The 25,492-nt window shown below is 42.1% G+C and overlaps 3 protein-coding genes across 3 annotated transcripts in view; 2 read left to right on the forward strand and 1 right to left on the reverse strand.

The window, feature by feature from the left end:
* map1ab (microtubule-associated protein 1Ab) overlaps window positions 1–25,492 on the forward strand; it is a 229,689-nt gene that overhangs the window by 138,488 nt on the left and 65,709 nt on the right. The window lies entirely within an intron of this gene.
* Window positions 362–17,923, forward strand: acanb (aggrecan b). The gene is made up of 20 exons (XM_069695392.1): window positions 362–420; window positions 5,849–5,927; window positions 6,500–6,883; window positions 7,152–7,329; window positions 8,112–8,236; window positions 8,351–8,644; window positions 8,854–9,069; window positions 9,791–9,965; window positions 10,250–10,377; window positions 10,473–10,766; window positions 11,034–11,144; window positions 11,327–11,431; window positions 12,052–13,281; window positions 13,471–13,584; window positions 13,712–13,870; window positions 14,121–14,203; window positions 14,341–14,485; window positions 14,858–15,040; window positions 15,553–15,769; window positions 15,992–17,923. The coding sequence occupies exons 2-19, from the start codon at window positions 5,855–5,857 to the stop codon at window positions 15,642–15,644; spliced, it is 4,089 nt and encodes a 1,362-aa protein (XP_069551493.1). The 5' UTR covers window positions 362–420; window positions 5,849–5,854; the 3' UTR covers window positions 15,645–15,769; window positions 15,992–17,923.
* hapln3 (hyaluronan and proteoglycan link protein 3) lies at window positions 20,125–25,159 on the reverse strand. Its single transcript, XM_069695393.1, has 5 exons — window positions 25,096–25,159; window positions 24,104–24,252; window positions 22,410–22,808; window positions 21,994–22,296; window positions 20,125–21,909 (listed from the first exon to the last, which is right to left on the reverse strand). The coding sequence occupies exons 2-5, from the start codon at window positions 24,237–24,239 to the stop codon at window positions 21,632–21,634; spliced, it is 1,116 nt and encodes a 371-aa protein (XP_069551494.1). The 5' UTR covers window positions 24,240–24,252; window positions 25,096–25,159; the 3' UTR covers window positions 20,125–21,631.

Genomic DNA, 25,492 nt, shown 5'->3' on the forward strand with positions numbered 1-25,492 from the left:
AGTGGTGGTGATGAGTGGAGTGATGAATCAGTAGAAGTTCCTCTGGGTCAGTTCACATGTATTAATGTTACCTTTATAGTTAATGTACAGTAGTTGTGTATTGTGTGAAACGTCAACCTTCATTCAGCCCTATTTGACCAAGGACTGCACAAACACTCCACTCATCTGACGCTGGCCAGAAGCAGCAGGTATCTTTTTTTTTCAGCTTTGATTTACAGGGCTGTTTGTATGACCTCACCAACTGGCAGGAAAGCACCAAATCTCTCTCTCTCTCACTCTCTTTCCCTTCCTTCCCCTCTCCCTCTTCACAGCATCTAAATGTGCAGTAGAGTTTGAATAGAGCTTCTTTCTGCTCTCCTACGCAGACAGGAGCAAGAGGCCCCTGGAGTCACTGGCACTGGGAGCGCTGCAGCATCAACGGTACGTTTACAACTCACCATCGGAGACCCTGACAAGGAATATTGAGAAGGTTTTAGGGGATAATTTCACACTTCCTCTGCTTGGGGGACAGGTATTGATTCAGATACTCAGATGTCAAATCAAAGGTAATGTTTAGAAGTTTTTTGTCAGTGGTTCTGTTTTCTCAACAACTAAATCTAAATCACATGTGACAAAGGAGTTAGGACTAAAAAATTTTTTTATTTTATTTTAAGTGTTAACTTAAGTCAACCTAGAAGTGGAAGACGAGTGAGTCAGGCAATCTATAAATCCAACTTCTGCCAAAGTTCCATTAACCAGTGGTGGTGATGAGTGGAGTGATGAATAAAGAGTTTGGTGCTCTTTATATGATATATATATATGTAATTATATATAACTAATTTATATACATCTTAGGATGGATGAGATTCATTTGCTGGGATGTGCTGGTTGCTTCTGTGTGTTCACTGAGATTCTCTTTACAACTAACTGATGACTGATGTGTGTTTGTTGGTTTAAGTTCACTACACATAAATAGGCTACTTTGTTGAGAAAATCATATTAATAATACTTATATATTAGTTGATAATAACTTAAAAGTTTGCATTCTGCATGGCTTCACATTACAGTATTATTACTTAGTGTTCTGTAGTCCTGGATGATTAACCTCTTAGTGTCTTTATGGCACTGTGTCATAAAGTTGCCTGTTTTCTAAATGAGTTGATCATTTATCATATTCAGTGGTCACTTTGACCAGTGCTCTCAAGGTTTATGGCTCGTGATATCTTAAAGCAAAGCCAAGTTTCCTTGCAACTCCTCAACAATGGTTGTATGTGTCTACCAAGTTTAAACAATTCAGATCAAATTGGGATTTGTACTCTTTGTTTTTCTTTCACATTACTTTTAAAAGTGTGAAAATATACAACTATTCAGTAATTTCACAAGCAAAGATTAGAGGAAAGTATGAAAACATAATTCAGTAGGCTGTAGCAGAATTTTTTTTTTTTTTTTTTACTTTCTTTTAATCTTGTAATTGTCTTGTGAACCCTTAAATTTGTCTCGCCATCTGTATTGGGAGTTTGACACTGATGTACCTCAGGCACCATGTGGAATAAGATACTAAATGTGCTACAGTCCTACCTGTCAGTGACTCTATGACTGCAATCACATTTATGACAATTTTTTACATATCAAACACTGCTGTCTTGCTGTTGATTGGTAGAAATGACTCAATATACTGTCACAAAAGGTGTGAAATGTATTGTTTCCGCACTGGAGAATTTAAATTATTGTATTAATAATGTTAATAATAAGGTTACAGAACCTTTTAAAAACAAATGTAAAGATTCCTTCACAATATAAACCAATAGCCAGAATAAATAGGATTCAGCAGTTCAGATATAAACAAGATAAAACCATCTGAAAAATTACAACAAATAATAACTGCAGTCAAGAAAAGGCCATGTGATAAAAATGAATCTTAAGAATGCATTTAAAGGAGATAGTAAGTTTGCCTGCCTAAGATCTTTGATCAAACAGCTTTACTTATAATATCTATGAAGGAAATTACTGTCGTAGAGTGACATCCTGTTACTATGGTTACATCAGGCTGCAGTAGCACATGCTGTGAATTGTAATTCTCAGGTGTTGAAATGAGAAAACAAATAACAAAGGGTTCAGTTAGAGCAACTACTTTTACACTTCGTATTACTTAGAATAAACTACATTTGCAGAGGGAAATAATTGCAGCCTTCAGCGTGTGTGTGTGTGTGTGTGTGTGTGTGTGTGTGTGTGTGTGTGTGTGTGTGTGTGTGTGTGTGTGTGTGTGTGTGTGTGTGTGTGTGTGTGTGTGTGTGTGTGTGTGTGTGTGTGTGTGTGTGTGTGTGTGTGTGTGTGTGCGCTTCTACCAGCGTGTATGTTTGTCAGATTTAACTACTGTGCACATGCTGCTCAGGTATGTCTTTGATCTTAGATTGCTGTGTATGTTCACATGTACTAATGCACCTGTGAATATGAATTTCTGACCTCCACCCATTTCACTGTACAAGAGTCTGTGTGTGTTCTCGAACACAGGCCTTACATTATGTGTATGCGGTGTATGTATGCGTTTTCTTTACTGGGGCCATCAGACGTGCGCTCCCACACATCCCCTCCGTGATCTATGACTGTCGGTCTGTGTTTCTGTGTGTATACATATCAATGTCCACTCTGTTCTGCTGCTGAGGGACTCTGGAGAGTTAGGGGAGAGCGGGTGAAGGGGGAGGTGGCCGGGAGGGGAGGGGGCTGCCCTGGATGCCCGCCTCATGTTTACCTTGGCAGGGGCGCATCCCCCATTGCTGGAACAGACAGAGGCCTTATTGCACTGCACCTCAGCTGGGAGCAGAACATACCAGAGCAGCCTAACAGGGGAGCTGCAGCCACCCCACTGACTGAATGGGCACACTGTGAAGAGAGGGCTGATTGGTCTGACTTGGAATGGCGAGGTTTGCTCACGAATGCCAGGGCCACAGTTTAGATGATGCATTTAAAGTAGGCAGAGAACCTGCTCAATGATGGGGTGGTAAGCAATAAAGAGGGAAGGCAATGGTCGGCTTGGCTTGAAGAAAGAGAGATGTGTTTGCTGGCGTTCTCACAATGTGTTAACACATTTGTGGGAGTGAGCACAGTTTGATTGTTGCCTGGTTACTGCTGCCTTTGTTCATCACTGGAAGAAACACCTTGATTGTTACATGACTTTGTAACTTCATGTAAAGGTGCTTTTAGACAAAAGCACAGCCAGAGAAATGTGGTTATTTCTCTCAATAAATCTTATTTTGAACCCTTATTATAAAAAATAAATACATTTTTAAAAAAAGAACACATACCAAAAGATGTTTTTGCAAGTAGCTGCAGAGTAACTTAACATCAGGCTGAGGAGGCAGTGTTTCCTCTCTGGTTGAAAGTCTTTGGCCCTTCTGACCACACCCAACATCAATGTGGGTGTTCATTAAATGTGCATCTTCAACAACATCCAACAATGATGTCACAAGGTACTGACACACTATGGAATACATTTATACATCAATGCAGCAAGATGACGGGTTCAATCAGGAGAAAACTAGATTTTTAGCTGCTGCTAAGCTGCTCCTTACTGAAGATTAATTTCATACCTTGTGTTTGTGGGCATATGATCTTGTCGGATTATTTTGGACGTTGTTGTAGACACTGTGACTTTCCACAGTCAAAAGGCTCATTGTACTAACTCTCACTTTTATATTTTAAAGTAGAATCTCTCGGGAGTATGTTAGAAATTAATTAGGGAAAAATATGAACGCGGTATTGAGCCAGAGAGGTTAAGCAAAATCCCAGGGGAGTTTAAAAACCCTTCAAAACACAGATATAGCCAAAGAAAAGTCAGGGAAAACTTTGTGCTTCTTAGAATAACCCAGACAAGTTAGAATGTATGAGTTGATCAGAAACCTTAGGGTACCAAAAAATTATAAAATGCCATGTTGCCATGCCAGCTATAAGTCATCGCAAAGAATCTGCGAGGATGGACAAAGTGTAACGGTGTGACTCTTCCAGGGTGGACTTGTCCATCTGTCTACATACACGGTGTGGTATTTTGTGTTTCCTCCCAAACTGGGCCAACATTCACTCCCAGACAGATTTTAGACAGCAGAGCAAATATTAGTCTTACTGTACGTGCTGCTGGATCGGAGGAACTCAGAGAATGCTAGCAGCCCGCGCGCACACACACACACACACACAGTATTCAGTACACAAGATACACCAAATGTGTTTGCATACATTTGTAATGCATTTGAATATACACAATAGCGTTATTTTATGCTGAGTTAACTGAAAGGCCACTGTAGTTCTCTTTTGGACTTTTACCAGACAGCCAATCTCTGGGGATTCATAACAAAATGCTTTGTGACTGTGAGCTGCAGGTTTATTGGTTGTAAATGTGTCTCAGTGGCTGTGTGGAATGAACTGGGAGCGTGCTGCAGCCATACTATGGCGAGCTGTTTTTAACAGGTATTAGCTCGACGGTATGGTAACAAACCCCAAAAACAAGAATGGCAAAAGTGACATCATTTATACAACAAAAAATTACTTGGAAGAATTGAATTACACATATCTGCAATACATATCCAGTCTAGGTAGTAACTGTTAAAGCAGCTTGTTGCCATAGCAGCCTGTCCTGGGAGTTGTGCATGAAGCACAATGAGGGTTCAGTTGGGACTCGCAATGGTTTCGTATGTTTGACCGTGCTGTATGTCACAGCCGTGGAAAGTTGAGAGAAAATAAGCAAAGTGGTAATCAGGGTTTGACAGATGTTAGTTTGTGATACGGAAACTGTTGAAAGGTGGTTGCTGATATTTAATCACATTTAAGGTCAAATTTGACTTTGTGACCATAAAATAAATAGCAGAAGACACAAAGTACAGGTGAGGATAACGGGGAGATATTTGGTCACAAAGTGCAGGACAAATTTTAATTTTGACTTAATGAATGTATTCGATAAAAAGTGGAGGAACACAAAAGTTGGTGCAATTCATCCTGAGCGAACATGAATGTCTGTACTAAGTTTCATGCTAATCCATCCAATAGTTCACAAACAAACAAAAATCACAATGACATTACTTGTGGATGGCACAGACTGCCCTTAGAATATATTTCATTCAATTATTGTTTTGGAAACATTTCAATGGATCTTGTTGAAAACAATCTGACCGCAGACAGTATGCCTTCACTATAAATACAGTAGTCAGGTAGATTAAAGACACATTCTGTTCAAAGGTGGACACACAGTAAGAAAATATGACAGTTCTGGCTGGAGGAAAAGCTCCACTTCAACGCTAATTTCTTCATCAGCTTTTAACAAATGGAAAAGCATTTGAAATTAATCATACTTCTTCCACACAGCCTGAACTCATTTAAGCGCTAAACACATTTCCGGTGTCCTGAGACAGAGGGGCTTTCATTCCTCTTTCATTCAGCCAGCATTTTCAAATGACACAAAAGCCTCTTGACGTCCTATTTCCATTTCAGCTAAAGAGGCTGACGCCATAACCAAATGTACTGTATATCCTGGATTACATGGATGGTGAATATTAATGTACAGGAGTCAGGAAAATACACAGTGGCACACAGCAGCAGAGGAAATTGTTATACATGAAACCTCGTATTCATTCCAACACTTACGTCACTGTTTATTCACACGAATCAGCATTTCTGGTGCAGGGAGGTGAGAAAGTTTGTATTACTTCACACACAGTCTCTGTTTATTCTTTGGTTAAGCTAATTTTATCACACTTGTAATCTGAAAGTGATGTCATACTTTAAAGGGGAATGTATCACTATTTCAGTGGGTTTAAAATCTGTTTTTTCCTTTATTGATCATTTTGTCAACACGATTATGATTCCACTGTTGGGTATTTTTCAGGTAACGATGACCCCCCTGCTTCTGCTGTGTGTTTCTTTACCCTTCATCTCTGCAACAATATCATTTGAAGACCATGATGGTAAGATGCCGCTGTGTAAAATGTCATTGGCAGCTACTGCATTTAGGTTCTCTCATTTGTAGATGTGTGGAAGTAATGTAAACCTGGATGTTTAATCTATTTGAAGAAAATGAAAATAATGGACATACAAGCCTGCAGCCTGCATTAGAGCAACATACACATAAAAAAGCAAAGATCCAACCAAATCAACAGGCATACAAACAGAACAATAGGATTCAAAATAAGGTCAGTTTCATCTGAACGCTGCTTCAATGGGGAGACACCTCACGGAAATATGACCTTTTGTACATAAGAGTTAGCATGGTCAATGCCACAAATTGCTCAAATTTAAATGCTGACCCAGAAATAATGTAGAATTTTATAATTTTTTTCATCATTGAACAGATCAGAGCTTTTTGCTGTTTTAGATTTTTCTAAATGAAACTTTCAGATGATGTCCCAGTTTACATAACTTGATAGATTTTCAATGTGGCCTCAGACTTCTGGAGCCCACTTTACATCCTCACAGTATATTAGATGTTACCCTCATTAATAAATACAAAATAAAAAACACTTACCTTTCTTTACCACAGATGTGGATGGCACATTGCGTGTCAGCATCCCAGTGGAGGTGCCTCTACGTCCTCTGCTGGGTAGCAAGGTAGTGGTGCCATGTTATTTTCAGGACAACACCATCAACGACCCCGGAGCCCCGACCGTCGCCCCGCTCTCCCACCGCATCAAATGGACCTACGTCACCAAGGAGAAAGTCGCCACGATCCTGGTGGCATCAGAGGGGAAAGTTCAAGTGGAGACAGAGTATTTGGACAGAGTCACGATGGTCAACTACCCGCAGGTGCCCACTGATGCCACCATGGAAATAACAGAGCTGAGGTCCAAAGATTCTGGCACCTACCGCTGCGAGGTGATGCATGGCATCGAGGATAACTATGACACTGTGGACATCCATGTTCAAGGTATGCTGCAAAAACCTCAACAGTTTTATTCGGTTTTGTTCACCACAGAAAAAAAGCCATGTTTGTTTGTCTAAACACCAAAGTCACAAGAATTTTCCCAAACTGACAGTTAACAGGATAATCTTTCTCCAGAAACCCGCCGCTAGAACCTAGTTTCTGCTTGGTTTTGGATCGTGTACACGCAAAGTAGCTGTAAAAAGAAAAGTTATCGGAGAAGGTTTCATCAGAGAGCAGAATGATATTTTGACACGCTTTTTGCATCTCACAGGTATTGTGTTCCACTACCGGGCCATCTCCACCCGCTACACCCTGACGTTTGAGAAGGCCAAGGCAGCCTGTATCCAGAACAGTGCCACCATCGCCACTCCAGCCCAGCTCCAGGCTGCTTATGATGATGGATACCACCAGTGTGATGCTGGATGGCTTTCTGATCAGACTGTCAGGTAGTTTTCACCCACTTATCCATCAAACTTCTAAACTGCTTATTAAGGCTGCAGAGGCTTCGACAATATCCCAGTATATAATGGAAAGAGAGGCAAGGTACAGAGGAAAATCTCACTCATTTATTTTGAGTTTCCAATTAACCTAACCTGAAAGTCTTTGGTCTGTGTGAGTAAACCAGAGCACTCAGAGGCAATTAACAATATGCACTGTAATGCCTGACAAATGACTCAGTCAAATGTCCCTCACCATGGTCCTACATGCAAAAATTTCCTGGAATCTTGTCAATAGTTTCAGCTTGCTAGTTAACTCGAGAAGATTTCAGGGAGTCTATTGGCCAACTGAGATGTAGTCACATACCCCACTCGTAAAACAGAAAATTCCTGTTTTCAAAGTTTTTCAAAGACGATACAATATTTTTAAGTTATTGCTGAACCTTTGACAATGTTAATGGCTGGATTTAGTTTCCTTTGGACAAAGCAGGGCTTGGAGTTTCCCCTTTTTGTCAGTTAGTAATCAGATCAGTAATCGGAATAGTTGCTGCTTTGCTTGGCTGTTGGGACAACCCATTAAACAAATTAAAACCGTTAAATGTACCGTTCCTAGTGTAATAAAGGACAGTAAAAGAATACTGACCTCTTATCTCTCGTGACTGAAATCTCTCTGGTTCCCTCAAGGTACCCCCCCCCCCCCCCTCTCTCTCTCTCTCTCTCTCTCTCTCTCTCTCTCTCTCTCTCTCTCTCTCTCTCTCTCTCTCTCTCTCTCTCTCTCCCCCCCCCCCCCCCCCCCCCATCCATGAGCCACGGGAGCGTTGCTTTGGAGACAAGGAAACCTTTCCTGGCGTGAGAACCTATGGCGTTAGAGACGTCAACGAGACTTTTGACGTGTATTGTTTTGCTGACAAGATTTCAGGTAGGCTCATCTAACAATGGCAGCAACGAAACTTACCTGACTCAGGCATAGACACAATTGCATACTTTCACGTCTTTGTGTTATCCTGACCTCTCCGATCCTCTCTCCTCCCAGGCAGAGTCTTCTACTCCACGTCTGTAGAAAAGTTTACCTTCTACGAAGCGGGACAGCAGTGTGCCAAACTCGGAGCCAGGCTCGCTACTACCGGAGAGCTTTACCTCGCCTGGCAGGGTGGCATGGATGTGTGTAACGCTGGCTGGCTAGGGGACAGGAGCGTACGCTATCCCATCAACATTGCCAGGCCTCAGTGTGGAGGTGGCCTCCTGGGAGTGAGAACTGTCTACTTGTTCTCCAACCAGACAGGATACCCTTACCCAGACTCTCGCTACGATGCCATCTGCTTCCAAGGTAGATTCTTGAGGAAAACACTGTTTCAGGTTTTCATTACATTCTGGGAGCTTCTTATTGTAATAAATTAACTGTTTGGTATATTTCAGCATGTATTTCTCTTTTATGATGTGGCTTCTGAACTATCCATGGTCTTTGCTAATTGAAAGTATAAATCTCAATGTCTTGCTGACTGAAAATGTGTCTTTCATACAATCTGGTCTCATCAGCCAGAGAGGATGAAGGTGCCGTACTTGGGAGGACCACCCCTTTCCCAGACATCATCCGCATCACACCTGCACCTGGAGTGTACCCAGGCCTCACCCCTCCACCTGCAGGAGAGGAGATCAAGTTTGGAGGAGTAGAAACTTTCTTCCCACAGCCCATCCCACCCAGTGTGACAGACACATACGCTGGATTCGATCTGACAGCCATGGCTCCAACTGGTAAGTTGGTTATGCACTTGATCCATAATGAAATTATTTCAAACGTATTGGTTTCTCTAAACTGTCAGAAAACATTTTAGAGCAGTAAAATAAAAGGGACACATCAGCAAGAAGACAACAGTATAATAAAGACAACTGGCTCTGCTATTGTAGTGAGTCCTACTTCAGGGATGGACTATTCTGAGGGATGTGGCCTGAATCTAGAAGCTGGAACTTTTGCCTCTTTGCAATTTCCTGCCTTTGGGGACAATAAAGACTAAATAGGATTCTGGTTGTGTCAATAAAATTCAACCTATTGCAAATTGGCATTGCTGAAGCAAAACATTTGTCCCCCTAACTCAAACATTATACTCCATTAACTAAGCAGCATCAACATCCTAAAAATATACTTTTTTTGATCAAAAAGTATCTAAACATAAAATCCTCTCATAAGTGACTGCATATTGTTTGTTGGCTAGAAATCCCACTCTGCCATTGCTGTTTTTGGCTGAACTGACATTACATAACCCCAGGGTAACCAATACATTAATGTGAGTAATTCACTACAATGTACATCTGTAGATGAGGTGTTTAAAATGGAACTGGACTCAGTGAAAATAAAAATAAAAATAAATTATTAATATAATAATATTATTATTATTATTATTATTATTATTATTATTATTATTATTATTATATAAAATGAAATGGCACTCTTTCTGCCCTCCTTCTCTTGTTCCAGGTGTGGTGTTCCACTACCGACCCGTCACTGGTCGGTACACCCTGAGCTTTTTGGAAGCTCAGCAGGCCTGCCAGAGTATCGGGGCGATCATCGCCAGCTCACAGCAGCTGCAGGCAGCCTTTGAAAAAGGCCTACACCAATGTGATGCCGGCTGGCTGCGCGACCAAACTGTCCGGTGAGTCGCAGGAATGTGCAGGATGGACCAATATGTCAACATCTGCATTACGTTTACCACAGTTTGCACTGAGCTGATTCCCTTTGACATGATTCAGTTTAATTGCAGATTTTAAATAATAGTGTCGTATTTATGTCACACAAAAATGTGTGGTTTTGTTTGAGGCTGATGATGATGAGAGGAATATGTTTTTTTATATTTATGTCCAAACAATACAACAGAATTTAAAATCACTAGAAAACAAATGCCTAATATAGTGTACATACACTCTCTTTCCTGCTCAGGTATCCGATTGTGTCACCCAGAGATAACTGTGCTGGCAATCTGCCACACCTTCCAGGAGTCAGATCCTATGGACTGAGACCAGCCAGTGAACGCTACGATGTGTTTTGTTATGTGGAGCGTCTGAGAGGTGAGGGGATCAAATTACTAGAACTTACACATGAAGGAAACTTAAATATCTACCTGCCTACTTAAGCTCTTCTGAATCTTTGTTCTGTCTGTCAGGTGAGGTCTTCTTCACCAGCGACTATGACAGTTTCTCATATGAGGAGGCTGTGCAGCACTGTCAGACACTCAACACCACCCTGGCCACCACCGGGCAGCTGTATGCTGCCTGGAATCAAGGACTGGACAAATGCCGCCCAGGCTGGCTGATGGACCGCAGCGTCCGCTACCCCATAACAACCCCCCGGTCTCACTGTGGAGGCGGCCAAGTGGGGGTCCACATCATCTACGCCTACCCCAACCAGACAGGATTCCCTGATGAGCACTCGCGCTACGACGCCTACTGTTTTAAAGGTAGGACTGGGCTTGGAGTGGTTACAGTTAAGAAAAAAGAGATATAGAGAAGACTTGCATAACCATGCCACAGTATAATGAAGTGTACTTGTACCTCTGTGGGTACTTCTGCAGTTACCAAGGGGTACATGGGAAGACTGTAGAGTTGCTCCACTAGTTTGAATAGAATAAGTATTTTTGTTAATCAAACATGGGTCGGCTGCAACACCTGTATACTGTCACTATTTCCCAAAAATGGAGTCTGTTACTGCGTTGTGTTCTTTTCAGCTGAAGTTCCTGCTGTTCATGTTGAAAATAAAACCAGTTTACATCCGACCATTGTGACTGAGGTTGTTATCAACAAGACAACAATCACAACTGATCATTTTGCTCCCACTGGTAAGACAGAGATCAGATCTCTTAAATAATTGTTGTTACCTTGGCTTACAAAGTTTGTTAATTATTATTGTCATTAAGAATTAGATGCTTCATGGTATATACATGGCAGTCTCTCAAGCTGGTCATCTATGCACAGCAAACTTGTAAATACTGACAATATTACCGTGTTGTTTTGTTTTTAGATAAAGTTCCTCTGAGCTACAATGAAACTGAAACCATCGTAAATATTACTGAAACAGAGTTCATCAACAAGACAACCATCACGACTCAACAAGTTTCTCCTCCTGGTAAGACAGCTGGAAAAGATCTATTATTCATTAGCTCTATTATTATGCCTATTATTCTCCCTGTAAATGGATTACAATAATCAAAATGGCCGTTTATCAAAGTTACCATAGCTATACGTTAATTCAATAGAACTTTCTGATAACACAGTTTGAAATGGATATGGGTTAATATCTAAATAACTCAAAATGCTTTACAAATCAGTTATAACATATTGAAAAAAGCTTTTGGGTTGTGAAAAATCATTTTGACTGGTTGGAGTATTTGCAAATCTATTGGACCAAAATTTATTTTATCAATATCTTTTTTGCACTTAATGAAATAAAACTATGATTTATTAACATTTATACCTGCTGACATGATTACTTATTAAAAAGTAATTAACGAATTGCAAAAAAAAATTATCTTTAGCTTCTGACAAACCAAACTCAATTGGCTTACAACTGATCTAAAAAGTATTATCAAATCATTTGGTTGCTATAATTAAAGCCAATAGTCTTATACCCTTCATAAAGGTGGTGGCACTAATTGCAGTCTTAATAAACTCAATATTTAATTTTTCTTATGAAAATATAACTAATGTCTAATGTACTCTTGGCTGCATTCTTAATATTTCCTGTAGTGAGACCCATTTTACCTCCAGTCCCAGTTGACGTGTCAGGCTCTGGTTCAGCCGACCATTCAGCCACCAGGGAGGTCTCTGGAGAGTCTGGCACCTCCAGCACCAGTGGCGATGCGTCCGGGTCAGGACAAGAAGTCACCTTCAGCGGACACAGTGGAATCTTCTCTGGAGACCTGTTAGCCTCTGGAAGTCCCCAGGAGGCAGAGGGGGGGAGTGCTGTCCTCTTCACATCTGGACAACTGGGTAGTGCATCTGGATCTGGATCTGGATCTGGATCTGGATTTGGATCTGGATCTGGATCTGGATTTGGATCTGGATCTGGGGAGGGCTTTGACAGACAACACTCTGGCTTCGATAAATCGGGATCAGGTTTTACTAGTGGAAGTGGGGACATGAGTGGTAGTGAAGGAGAGTTGATGATCATCATGGTGGATGGAAAGTGGGTGGAGGTGTCGAAAACTCACCAAAAGCTCATCGAGCAGGAGCTCGGCTTGGGCGGAATCGATACCAGTGGGGGCTTCATGGAATCAAGTGTGTCTGGATCAGGACTCATGTCTGGATCAGGACTCATGTCTGGATCAGGACTCATGTCTGGATCAGGACGCATGTCTGGATCAGGTTCTGGTGGGTTTTCGGGCATTTCTTTTGTCGACCACAGTGCCATTGACCTAACAGTCCAGCCGTCTGGAGAGCAAGAGGTGTCCGGATATCGTCCCTTCGGATCAGGGTTCCATAGTGGCTTTCCAAGTGGCTTTCCTTCCGGTCTTTCGAGCAGTTCCTCTGCCTCTGGAGACTCTTTCCAGCATCGTGGTGACGTCATCTACATAACAGATGAAGAGATGATGGAAGTGACCGTACCGCCACTGTTACGCCATCCTGAGCAGAACAGGGGTGTGGTGGAGGTAAGCGGAGAAGGAAGTGGGTCAGGGATTCCCCATGAATTCAGTGGCACATTGGAGGAAAGCTTGCATCTCTCAGGAAGTGGTGCCCCTCATGAAAGGCCAACTGCTGAGGGGCTTTCGATTACAATGCCGCCTGATTCAACGATGACTTACGCAGACTACGTCGCCAGTCGTGGCCAATCAGGACTTGGGGAGGCGGGTCAGGAGGGTAACACAGGACCAACAGTTTATGTAGTGACTCCAGACGCAGCCTACACCAGCCCAACCACAGCACCATCAGTGTCATTAGCAACTCCTGCTGTTGTGGAGCAGCCTGACATAGTGGAAGGTATGTGGTTTTTGGTACTTACTTCGCTGTAGTCATCCTCATATCACACTGTGTTGGATTCTGTATTGCAAAATAGGCAGCCTTGTTCAAATGGTCAAGATTTTGGGAAATACATTTGTCGACCAAAGAAATGTTGAAAAGCTGTAACTGCATTTTCCGTCATGATGTTCTGTCTTTTGTCTTTGTCAGCTTCTGTGGATCCCTGTGATCCAAACCCCTGCGGTTCAGGATCCTGCTCTGTGCAGGGAGAGCTCGCTGTGTGTCAGTGTCCTAATGGCTTCACTGGTGAAGACTGCTCAACACGTAAGTCGTCAAACAGCACACATAATATTTCTCATGCCACATAGCTGAGAAAGTAGAAGAAACTGGATACCAATATTGAAAATCAATCTTTTATTTACTTTTACGATTTGTGTCCAAATGTTCGTAGCTGTGCAGGGCTGTGCTGAGGGCTGGTTGGAGTTCATGGGCAACTGTTACCTCCATTTTGCGGAGAGAGATACCTGGTCTGAGGCAGAGCAACGCTGTCAGGAGCTCAACGCCCACCTGGTCAGCATCAGCTCCCAGGAAGAGCAGCAGTTTGTCAACTGTGAGTAGCTGTTTGAGTGCAAAGAAAGATCATGTTTGTGGGTGGAAAGCTGGTGAGGCATCCTGGCTTTGCCTACACACTGGGCTTTTTGCTTCGGGCGACAGTGGTAAAGTCCCATATCCCAACATGAAATTAAAACAATTTACTCAAATGTGATAGGTAACAGATCTGAGGGGTGCAAGTATAATTTATGAGGATATACAGTATTGCGTTTGTTTTAAGGTCAAATCTCTTACTAATTGTTTTTCAGCCAACGGTCAGGACTACCAGTGGATCGGACTTAATGACAAAGATGTGCAGAATGAGTTCCGCTGGACAGACAGCAGTCCTCTGGTGAGTTTGGTCAAAGATTGCTAAATGTTCAGTTGTTAACTCAGGGAGTCGTAGCAACTACATCACTGTCAAAGCTAATGCTTCTGATTTATTGCTTTTCGCTCATTGAAATACTGGTTTTATAATGCCCTTCTCAGACCTTTGAGAACTGGAGGCCCAACCAGCCAGATAACTACTTCAACTCTGGGGAGGATTGCGTGGTGATGATCTGGCATGAGGGCGGACAGTGGAATGATGTGCCCTGCAACTACCACCTTCCCTTTACCTGCAAGACTGGACCTGGTGAGTTTAGTGGGTTCGATGTGGAACAAACACTGGTAGTACGACAAAGTTTGGCTTAATTATTTGGAACCACTAACCTGCCCAGTGTAGCTCAATTGGTAATCACATTTAAATAGTTTATGTCATCTTATGGGTCCAATGATTGAGGGGTAGGCCAAAAAGATGCAAGCATGTATTGTATTATGGTTCTTGAATTAGCCTCAAGTAATTTCACATTACAAACACAAACCATGATAAAAACAAAAATCTTGAATGGGGTCATGAAATAAGCATGAACCAGCAACTTTGGACTGTTCAAAGATCAGGACTGTTACTTGTCATTGTCTGTTCATTAACAGTTCGCTTTAAATTGACCTCTGCCCTCTCTGTTAGACATGTGCGGAGCTCCCCCTGAGGTGGAGAACGGCCGGCTGATGGGCAGCAGCAGAGTGCGCTACCCCATCAACTCTATAGTCCGTTACCAGTGTGACACGGGCTACACACAGCGCCATCTGCCTGTCATACGCTGTATGGCAAATGGGCAGTGGCAAGAGCCACAAGTGGAATGTATAAAGGGTAGGTAAATATGGATTTACAGTCCATATTGTAAAAATGTTTCTGTCTTGTACACTTAATGCCTTGAATGCAGAGTTGAAAGTAGAAAGAAGCAAAGCTCATGCGGCAAAGGTCCCAAGTTGGACGAGTTTAGAGCACAGACCAAGCAGTTCAGTTTGGACACTTTAAACCTCTTGGATACCTGGGAGCCACTAGTGCTTGTTTTGAATCCATTCATGAACAAAGACGAGAAAACCCAGACTAATGCAGAAGATTTAAACCTTGAAACAAATGGGGCATAAATTGTAAAGTGTGTGAAACTCAGGATCGGTGAGACAGATGTAATATTTAGTTTACAGAAAATGCCCCTCTTGTAGCGCTAATATTTCAACATTACACTGATGGAGAGCCCATGGCAGCTTCTGAAATAGATTTTTTTTTAGCCACACCACTCCCTGCAGGGTAATTTATAAGTCTTTTGGCAACTAATGTTTACCTGATATCATCAGTATGCATACCTTTTCTCCCCGCAGACGGCGCCAACAGTAACAGGCTACACAAAAGGTCCCTGAGGAGAAGAAGTAAAGGTGACAGCAGCCAACAGGAACAAAATAAGCTGCACTGAGCAGGACTGAAAGGACATACAACACAGAGCCACAAAGGACCCCTCTTGTAAAGAAGCATGGACACCAATGCAAATACCCGACCAAAAAGATAGCAATCCCTACCATGTATATACAGTGAACCCTCGTTTTTCGCGGGGGTTACGTTCCAAATAGAAACCGTGATAGGCGAAATCCGTGAAGTAGTAACCTTTATTTTACAATTGAAATAGATAGAACTGGACATTAAATATATCTACGTTACATATAGTCGTAATGTGATTTCAATGCACGATGCAAATCCGTGAAGCAGCGAGACCGTGAAAGGTGAACCGCGTTATAGCGAGGGTTCACTGTACACACAATAAAGCACATTTAGACAGTGATAGCAGTAATTGACAGGTAATTTTGGATCTTTGAGTGTCACCCTGCACCTTCTGAAGGCAGTTTTGTCTTTATATTTTTAGCATTTAATTTATAGCTGTAAACCAGTATTTGAAATTATCTTAATGCACACAATGATATTTTCTGCAATCAGTTGCCAGCACTGCACACATGATATGGTAGATAAATTTGTCAAACAGTATAAGAGGCTGAAGAGTAACACACAAAGTCCAAAACAGTCCGGTGAAAGCATTCGAGTCTACGAAGTCAGACACATTGTTACTGTAGATTTTTGCTATATTTTTAGGGTATTTTTCTAGATCTGTGTTTTTTAGCTTTTTTTTTTTTTTTTTTATTTTTCCATTTGGTCTTAAACTCCAAGGACATCATCTGTGTGCCTCAGACCAGAGAGACAAACGGTTTCTTACATTCTTGGTCAACGCAGTGATGATCAAAGTTTTCGGTTGTGACAGTGATACAGGATACAACATGGTTGTTTCACCTGGATTGACCAATGGGCTTTTGAAAATATTGCATTTTCTCAAATCTGAGTAAAAGCAGGGTGAAAACACACATTGCTACAGAAAAAAGTATGTTCTATAAATCATCTTTAAAGCCCTCAAAATGAGCTACACACAACCTCAACTTTGACATCCACTGTGCTCCAACAACAACACAGTGTCTCGTATATTTTGAAATGATTGTGCTGTTCCATTTGATGATGAATAGGAATCCAAGTTTAAGTGCAAACAAACCTGGGTTGAAATTGTCAGCACTCATGCACTTTTGAGGTCTTCGGTCATTTCTGTGCTAATCATTTGAGTCCAGTGCACCTTAAACTGAACAAAAAAGATCCACATCTGTAGCTGACAGAATCCAGTAACTGGATGTGTCTTCCTGCCTGGAGGTGCCACCAGGACGGAGCACAACTCCTCCTCACTGGGTCACATGGTGCAAAAGATGCACACCCAGTTTTGCAGGCTGGCGTTTTTATTTGTCACTTCTCAAGAGTGATCCATTGCCTCTGTCAACACACTCTGATGTGAAAGTCATTGATTTTCAAGATTCAGTGTTTGCTGTGTGACGAGTTTCTCACTGTAAATATTCTCACTACATTTCTCTGAACAGCAGGATCTGTCAATAACTTACACAGAGCAGATGATTTAGTTGTTTGATTTATTCATCATCAACCTGTTTTTTTATTTGTTAGTTTAATTTACTGGAAAAATGTTACTCATGAAATACCAGCGGTACAGAAGAAGACACAAATTGCCTTTTTTATTTTTTTTTTTTTTTTATTTTTTTTTATTAAAGCCACAGACATCTTTATGGAGGTTTCTGGCTGTGTGTCATGTAACAGGGTCTTATTGAAAGAAATGTGCTTCTTAAAAACCTGAGAAATTAGAAGCTGTGAAAGCAGTAGAAATTATAAAAAGGATGTGGAGATGGATGAAGGTGATAAGGAGGTTGTAAAACGTTGACCATGATCTTTTAAGGTCAAGATTTGCTTCAATTCGGAGTAGACAGATACTTTGGTCCACATCTGACTTCTCACAGAACAACTCACAAACACTGAAACATCTCACTCTCTCATGGACACAAACTCACTTGTTCAAATTAATCAGTTTTATCTAGATGCTCCTGGTGTGTGCTGGAGCTTGTACAGAATATATCAAAGTTCAGCATGAAGGCAACATTTAAGTGATTATGTAGAGCTAGAGATAAGTGTGGGTCTGTGTCAGTGTTTGTGATTTAATGGTTCTTCCACAAACTGAAATATCTTTTAACAAATAAACCAAAATATGAGTCATGTTGCACACAGACACTACTTCTGTTGTGACTTTGTTCAGATCCCGAATCCTGATGTGAAACTACAGTATGCTGTACTGTGCTGTACCAAATAAAACTTGGAATCATCCGTCTCTGTCACATTATTGTCCAAATCTTCCCCCTCAGAATCATGACATTATATATTGAACAGCTGTGAAGGGCATTGAACTGTATGTTCCCTAACGTAGGAAATATCACATACTGAGAATTTCTGTCATTTTCTGGAAACATCTTTCCCTGGAGCCGTTAACTTTGAGGTGAACTCTCCAGAGTTACAAACATGGCATTTAGTTTGTTTTTACCTTCCTGTGGAGCCCAAGGTGAAAAAACACACAGTAAATAGCTCCTTCATCGGCCTCTACAGCAACTACCTTCACCACTGCAGTCACCATAAACAGATCGCTCTGTGTACGTGTTTGTGTGTGCGTCTGTGTGTGTGGCAGGGAGTGCAGCTATGTGTGTGTATTAGGTTGTGTGTGGTTGCTTTTTATATGCATCTACATGGCACGTTTGTTTTTTCAGTCACACTGTACACATGTGTGCAATAATCTGAGTTGTAGCCTGTGTGGCATGTAATCTGAGTGTGTGTGTGTGTGTGTGTGTGTGTGTGTGTGTGTGTGTGTGTGTGTGTGTGTGTGTGTGTGTGTGTGTGTGTGTGTGTGTGTGTGTGTGTGTGTGTGTGTGTGTGTGTGTGTGTGTGTGTGTGTGTAAATAGGACGTGTTTATAAAACCAGCTGGCTATATAATCACTAGGGCTTCTGTTCCCACTCGGCTGCAGCAGGGTGGAGCGACGTGTTTGAGTCCACTCACCTAAAAGTGCATCGTGCCCAGACTGAGCGGCGCGCTAGCTTTACATACAGTGGCTGTTTTGTAGGGGTCAGTAACCCATCTCACCTCTCTACCATGGTATTCCTGTTTAAGCAGTGGGTGAAACTGTGCCGCCAACTTGTGAGCACACCTTCCAATGGTGGTTCATGATCAACAAGAAACAAGAAATTCACAGAACAAATCAGAGACAGGGCTCCGGGGGGGCAAATCCTGCTATTAAAGGTCATCTGAAAAAGTTTCTCAATATGTTATTTAAATAAGAACCATTGATTAAAGCCTCCACTCAAAAATGTGTTTTGGTCATTGTTACTCCTCATTGTGCAGAATCGTGTATGTGCAGAGTTTCACAGTGGAGTATTGTCTTTCTCTTGCTGAAAGTGTGAAGTGTGTCAGTGCTCACCTGAAATCATGTGAGCAGAATTTGAGACATCACAAGTAGTCTGATCAACCAATCCTGGTCCAACAGGCAACTTACAAAGTGTGATGTGGAAACAAAGAGCCAGTACTACACAGACATCAACAATGGACAAAGGATAGAAAGTTCAAACTCTTATACTGTATATTAAAAAAATATATATAACTAAACTACGAGCACGTTAACATCCAGTAGGCTAGTTGTTAACTGTAAACATGCTAATGTTCGCAAATAAATTAAAGCAGAGTGGATGGCACTTGTCCAAAAAGGCTACTATTCAAATTATGTAGAAGTTATGTTCTGCTGCCATGAAAGCTTAACTTTAGAGTCTGTGCTGCTAAAGTTGTTTTTCATATAAGTCTTTTTATAGTGCTACTGGTGTGTTGCAGGCAGCCTCACATGGGCATCAACGTGGCTCCATAAATAAGTAGGAAATTAGCATTGCCAGCATTTATTTAATAGGCCCATTGGGTTGTGACATGCATTAAAGAGCTGAGGAGATTTAGAAAACGTGTGCTCCTTGTGGGTGAATATAGGTTGAGAAGCTCCTGGTTGCAGACCGCAGATCGGGGCGGTGCTCAATGTGGGCGGGGTCAAACAAGTGACTCCGCCCACATTGACCCCCTGCCCTTGCACCTTGTTTCCAGTTCAAAATGATCAACTTTAACCGTTATGTTATGTAACTCTTAACTTAGTTCACACCTATAACGTACCTTTTATTGTTTCTGTTCAGAGCACACAAGTCATTTAGCATGGAGATCAAGCTTTTCTCATTTCTTACAGACAAACAAAATCACTATTTGCTGAATCATCCTCAGACTAAAACCTGACATGTAGCTTCTCTCATGGCATCTCCATCTGTGTTGCATCACTGACTAATTATCTAATCAGATCCAGTATGTGACATCAATGCTGACTCCTTTAAAAAATATGCAAAACGTTCTTGTACGAGTGTCAGAGGATTACAGTCTTGCTCTTGACAGGAACTTGTTGAAATAGTAGTTTAGAATCTTGTATTTTTTACGAAGAAATGCACCTTGAATAAATTTGTATTTACTGAAGTAATTTTATTAATTTGTAGAAAATAGTACAAATGTATAGACAAAACAAAATAGGTACACAGGTGTAATGAAACATGTCTTTTCTTCCACAATGAATGTAAACAAGGTAGTTTAAATATTACAACAGTACAAAGAATCACTCAGAACTTCTGCTTTCTCCAACACACAGATCTACTCTTTAGTCCCTCTTAGAAAAATGAAAAAGAGACACATTATATTTTAAAGAATGGGATACGCAGCACATTTCACAATGATAGAAAGACAAGGAGTCTGCGGGGGAAATAAGCTACAGTTAGTGAGTGTAAAATCATGAGATGCAAATCTGTGGACCAACAGGAAAGATCTGACAGGAAAATAACGAGAAACACTCTCCACTCCCTCAACCATTAAGGTGCCCTTTCGCAAGGCACTTAACCCAAAAGTCTGCGGTTGTGGTATGAAGCTCCCACAACTGAATGTTGCCATGTTCGTTACTGTTGCTCTGAGGAGCAAAGCTTTAAAAATATCATTCTTGAATTGTTTTGCTGAATAAATACCAAGTTGCTGAAAGACTGAGGTGTGTTTGGAGAGCTGTGGATTCATTTGAGTAGGAAGACTTATCTGGGTCCGAACACCTTCCCTGAGTTTGAAGTAACTAATCAGGGAATTAAAGTCAGTTCTAGTGTGGGATCAATGTCAAAGATGTTTAGCCAAACTTCGAAACAGTTGCAAAGTTAAAAGGGAGGGAAATTTGCGGCCTAAATGATTCAATTCCAAAAACAAACCTTGGCATGATGTCTTCGGCGGGAGATGCTGAGATTGCGACATTACACACTATATGGCCAATAGTATATGGACGCATATTTGTCCATATAGTTTTATGTACTTTCCATCTTGGGATGTGTTTATGGTGAGGGTTAGGCTCATTTGGTCACATAGATTTAAACCTGTCTGCTACAGCGACATGTACTTGAAGCAGTGTCCCTCCAACTGTAAGGCAACAGATAGGTAGCACTTTCCTGTATTAACGTGACACAAAGCCGTGTCCATAAGAAAGTGTTTTCACAGATTGTTGCAGAAGAATTGGGGCAAACTCCTGTAGGAGGCTCCGACACCTGGCGGAAAACTTCACAGGAGAAAGAAAGGGTCTTAGAGCAGCGCAATAATGCTTATCCACCAGATGTCACACGACATCTGGAGGTAGTGTAATGTTCCAGTGTCCGCATACTTCTGACCATATAGTGTAGACATTTTGTCAAGTCCAAGTGGTATCAGAGGTTAGATGTGCAAAGTTTTAACAGTTGTTGACTGGTAGTTAAGTTCAATACTGACACGTGCAGCAGGTCTCTTGGAGGTGGAGAGTGATTAACCCAAATAGCGTCACTTCAATATAGCTCAGAAATGAACAAACTGGCTAACTGCTAATTTGCATCCAGGCTACAGCTAATGCCAACCTCCCGAGCAGAGCTCTGAACCAATTCACTGTTAGCACGGTTTGTTTGTTTCAGCGCGTCTACCGATAACAGTAGACACCAAACGTCAGGTCCAGAGGAGGGAACCCGACAGTACGCACGCCTGGTTGCGGTGGACCGCAGTTCGCCCGGGCCTTTGTGATAGGATAACGGACACTTCCGTCAGCCAACCAGCCTGCGTCACAGCGGTCCAGTCCCGTCAGCCTCCATGCGGCGTACAGCTGGCCCGCTTTGGCAATTTGACTTCCATCGCTGGCGCAAGTCTGGACCGCTTCAGTGAAGTTGAGTTTAGTCAGCTGGTTTAAGAAGTATACTGTCCCTGCAGCAGGAGGAAATAATCAATCCTGACACTGTAATGTACCGAGATATTTGGATCTAAAAACAAATGTGGTTTCATACTGACCCTTGACGGAGGCAGAGAAGCAGAAAGCGTCGTAGTGGTGGAGGAGCCGATGTCGTTGTCCATAGTTGCGCAAACCAGGAGCCAAGTCCCCACCTCCACAGCCCTCACGAGGCACTGTGATCGGATACTGTACCGTGCCATCAGCCAACCAGCCGGCGTTGCACCAGTCGAGTCCCTCTTCCCACGCCGTGAAGAGCTGCTCAAATGTAGCCAGAGTGGCGTCCTGGTCCCGGCACGCTTCTTGGGCCCCGAAGAAGTTAAAATGGTAGCGTCCTTTCTGCGAGTAGTAGGGGAACACCACACCTGTGAAGGAGAAAGGTTTGTATGACAGTTTCTTATGAATTCCAATATTTATTTTCAATACCACCAGTGACCACCGGGTGGACAAAAGGCGAAGTGGCAGCCGCATGTCTCACCCCGCATCTCCAGCTCCACCGTCACACTCTCGTCCTCCAGGCCGTCGATCACCTCGCAGCGGTATCTTCCCGTGTCATTAAGCTGCAGCTCGTTGATCACCAGTGACATGTCCCCTGGCACCGAGCGTCGCAGGCGCACGCGGCCCCGGAAGCTGCCGTAGCTGCGGTGACGGTTGCCCATGGCGACCATAACCTCAGTTTCCCTGGCGAAAGCTTCGGGGGAAACGGGTGCGGTGATGGTGTTGGCCGGTAGCCAGGACCATTTGATGCGTGTTCTGCGTGGTTTGGTTAGTTCAGGCTTGTAGTGGAAGTGACAGGGAAGAGTGACACTGCTCCCTCTGGTGGCCGACACCGACGGCTCAGGGGATTCCACGTGGAGACGCACCCCATTGAAATAGACTAGAAAAGGCACAAAACACGAGAAATATAACTTTTATTTGAACAGGAGAATCCTAACTTTTATTTTCTGCATCAAAATTGACAAGATTACTTTAAATGATGACTTCAGCATCTCCGCCCTGTACCTTTAATCCTCCCTGTGTACGTACTGAATAGGTGCTCAATAACATTAATGATGGCTCTGTTCCTTTGAAGTGACCCAGTAAGACGTGCCAGGTGCAGCACGCACAATATCAGGGCTCTGAATTTGGTACTCCCAAATGTAATACAGCATTTAAAGTTTTCAATCACATCTCTCCTGCTTTCCCTGCTATGATGAGAAAACAAATTCTACCTCCAACATTTGTTTTTCTGTTTTATTTATACACACTAGGTAGACAAAAAAAAATTAAGACGTTATACTGTTTCATAGCAACAGCAAATGATAAAAGACAGCCACAGATGGACTATGGTAGACTATGGTTGCACTTCATTAAGTTTGTTGTTTGTTATCAGTCAACATTTCATTTTGAAGCAAACTCTAATGAAGCAAGTGCCTGTGCACTTGTCATCCAATAAATGTGCAGCTAAATGTGAGCAATGTTTTGCTATTCGTAGTGTTGTTCTGCTGTGCACAGCGCAATCCTTCTTTGTTGATGAACTCAAATGTTTGTGTTTGTGTTGTGTCTGGAGCTGTCCCACCATCACCATGACTTCTCTTGTTCTAACATGTCGATCTCCTCTGAGAAAGGTCTCTTCAGTCATAAACCGTCCACCAGCGTTTCATTCACAAAAACACCGTGTTAGTCCGAGAAGGCCGACTCTGCCTTTTACCAAATGATTTACATAAACTGCATTTTAACAGTTGGAAACATTCCTGGCGATCAGTGCATGGTGCTTATAAATTTTACTTCGCAGGTTATACGAGTGAGACCGGTAATCTTGTCTTGTAAGTAAAACCACATGACAATAAATTCTGCAAAATCTGTCTGGAGAATCGCAGAAACGTGATTCTGATCACTGGTGCGTAGATAAATAAAAAAGAGAGAACAATATCCTGCATACGCACAAACACAAACACGCACACACACATTATATCTAACAGAACCTCACGTCACTCACTAGCAGAGTTTGTTTTGGTAACCCTGGCGGACTGCCTGTGTGTCATGAACTATAGTTGTCTTCCCACATCACCTCCAGGCAGCTGTGTTATGATATACACAAACGATGCATGATGCTGATCTCACACCTGCAGTTAACACTCCCGGGTCTGTAAAGCCCTTTTCCATGCGTACACAGCCACATAAAGCACATACTCTCTCCGTTTCCGTTTCCGTTGCTGATGTCCTGGTAGTGAAAGCCATTGTTGTAACCGGGGAACCTGCCCTGGCAGCCGGGCAGCAGCAGCAGGTACAAGCAGACGGCCAGTAGAGGGCGCAGTAGGCTGAGCATGATGCTGTCCACGCTGAAGCAAACATTGGGAAATAATAGAAACCTGGTTATATTCAGCTCCCACAACCTAAAATCGGTCATAAATACTGGGCAGAAGCTCCATAATTACATTATAAATAGTAAAAAAATGAATGCGTTTGGCAAATTAGAAAAGTATTCTCTTTCTCTCACTCTTTGTCAATAGATAAATCGATACTAGTTCTTAAACACAAATGGAGACTTTTAGCTTCTTATGAAGTTAAGTTTCACAATGAAAATATTTTGATTAGTTTATAACGTCATCCTAAAATTATATGAAGGGGGAAGCAGCTACTATTTTAATGAATCTCATTTGTTCTACAAATAGGCTACTTTTATGTCGAAGAAAAAATACACAACCAGAACTTATTGACAATTAAAATGAAATAGTCTGCGGCTGCACAGGAGTCTTCAGACTGTTACACAGCCTGCCTTTCCTCGCAGGAAGAAACTTTCCTCGCAGCACAGTCGTCAAATGTCGGAAATTTAAGCATCCTATTATAGCCCACGTATTTTACTCAAAAACAGCGGTCTGCTCAATGCTTTCCTAAAACAGTCCCTACAGTTTTCAGCATAGCTGTATAATAATTCTGTGTATTTAATGTCTTTCTAACGCGGTTATTCTGCCTCCTAAAGTATATTGTCAGAAACCCGAGAAGGCTAAACTCTTGTTTACCAACTGAATTAAAACGAGGCTACCACAGGTCAAAATTTCATTTGAAACACAAAATATAGCCTTCTGATCATCTCCGATTTAAATGTGTCTAACATGAACGTCCGTTCATGGGGGGAAAAAAAAGAAAAAAGTCTGAGGTCGTAAAAACAGTCAGTCACTCACAGATAAGCAGCTGTCCGCTCAGCGTCTCTTCAGCTCATCTCCTCCTCATCCTCTGCCGTCTCTCTTCCTACGGGACAGTCCTGCAATCCACTGGAGCGCGCTGACGTCACGTGCCGAGGCATCCCCTTTGAAGTGAACGGAGCTCTGTGTGACCTCACCATTCACGAGCCCATCTTTCACCAGCCCCACCAGATGCACTTGTCATAACATCACAATAAAACCGATAGCTCTTTAAACACTAAAACCACTATGTCAGTATAATGCTATACTGCTGACACTATTTAACACACTAATAAAGCCTAATAGTTCTATATTTACTGGAACTTGTCTATGCTACTTTGTGTTTTAGCCTGACTGCTTTACAGATGGAGCCTACAAGGGACTTTTCGGATTCACA

Source organism: Brachyistius frenatus, unplaced genomic scaffold, assembly GCF_029030835.1.
Source record: "Brachyistius frenatus isolate BFR_SWC_R1_liver_20210118 unplaced genomic scaffold, ASM2903083v1 Contig_19, whole genome shotgun sequence".
Taxonomy (NCBI): Eukaryota; Metazoa; Chordata; class Actinopteri; family Embiotocidae; genus Brachyistius; species Brachyistius frenatus.